Below are 1,575 nucleotides of genomic sequence, written 5' to 3'. Positions count from 1 at the left end.
ACGAGGCGTAATGTTTACATATACTTACAGTGCATGTGAACGTGGGTCGCCTGACTTTGTTTGTTGAGGTGTGGGCTAGCTTTGTGGTGACCGCATTGACTGGTGTCGATTGCATTGCATATGGCGGGAGTATCTGCACCAATCAAATAGCAAGATCAACAGACACAGAAGTGTGAGTGGATGTGAGAAGACGAGGGTTCAGATCTACCTGTTCACATCCCATACGCAGAGAGTGACGTGTGTACATTCTTTCCGAATACATCGAACGCTCAACATGTCTTCCTAATACTGACGGCACGTGGCGTCACTCTTCTTTGTAGTTGATAGCACAAACGGAGAGATTGGTTGTCCGTCCTCAATGTGCGAGTAGCATTGCAAATCCGATACGATGCTTTAAATAGCGTATCCATATATAGCATAAACGATGCTTTATATAGAATGAATAATACTTTGTATGGCATTATCGATGCTTTATATAGAATGTACAATACTTTGTATGACAATAACGATGCTTTACATATCTTACACGATGCTATATATGGCATATGCGATGCTTTATATATCGTTCACGATGTTTCAAATATCGTATACGATACTATACATAGCGCAAACGATGCTTATATAGTATATACAATGCTTCACACAGCATATCTGACATATCAGACGACAAATATACTGCACGACGCTGTATTTCGCATGTACGATACACTACATGACAAACCTACGATAGAAATACAATGCCATATACAGTGTGCAATGGGTGTTTGCTGGAGTTAGCTTACCTCTCGCGTGTAGTTGGCGTCGGGTTGAAGGTGCAGCAGATCTCGACGAACATCCTTCTTCCACAGCCTCGCCTGAGTCCATAGCAACGCAACATGTGAATATGATATATAGATAAGATACCTCCATGACGAGGTATAGACATGTGAATATGATACATTGATAAGATTCGTCCATGACGAGGTATAGACATGTGAATATGGTATATAGATAAGATACGTCCATGACGAGGTATAGACATGTGAATATGATATATTGATAAGATTCGTCCATGACGAGGTATAGACATGTGAATATGGTATATAGATAAGATACGTCCCTGACGAGGTATAGACATGTGAATATGATATATTGATAAGATTCGTCCATGACGAGGTATAGACATGTGAACATGATATATTGATAAGATACGTGCATGACAACGTGTGTGACTTAGTGCAATACGATGTATAGTCCCTATGTACAAAAACAATGAAGAAGTGACCATTGAGTGTATGACAGTGTGTAATAATATGCATAGTCCGTATGTATATGAATGATGAAGAAGTACACAATGAGTTTGCGTCTGCGTATAATAATGTATCGGACAAAAGAAGAAGTAAAACGTATCATATACAGATATCACAACAAACTCACGGCTGCGCAATTGCCCTAATAAATAAAGACATGAGCAAATGAAAGCCATACGAGTGTTCACAACAACAGGCATACTTATGCATACTTATGCATATATATATATATGTATATTATATATATGTATATATGTATATATTATATATATATATATATATATGT

At 38.0% G+C, this 1,575-nt stretch overlaps 1 protein-coding gene across 1 annotated transcript in view; it reads right to left on the bottom strand.

The window, feature by feature from the left end:
• The window catches only part of SARC_08943 (hypothetical protein), a gene marked incomplete at both ends in the record, with an annotated part of 11,418 nt that overhangs the window by 9,136 nt on the left and 707 nt on the right, over positions 1–1,575 (bottom strand). The window contains 2 exons of the mRNA XM_014297062.1: positions 29–133; positions 783–854. Of these exons, the coding sequence (XP_014152537.1) occupies positions 29–133; positions 783–854 (177 nt within the window). The remainder of the gene's footprint in view (positions 1–28; positions 134–782; positions 855–1,575) is intronic.

The sequence above is a fragment of the Sphaeroforma arctica genome, assembly GCF_001186125.1.
Source record: "Sphaeroforma arctica JP610 unplaced genomic scaffold supercont1.857, whole genome shotgun sequence".
Taxonomy (NCBI): Eukaryota; class Ichthyosporea; order Ichthyophonida; genus Sphaeroforma; species Sphaeroforma arctica.
This window is presented reverse-complemented; position numbering and strand designations above follow the sequence as displayed.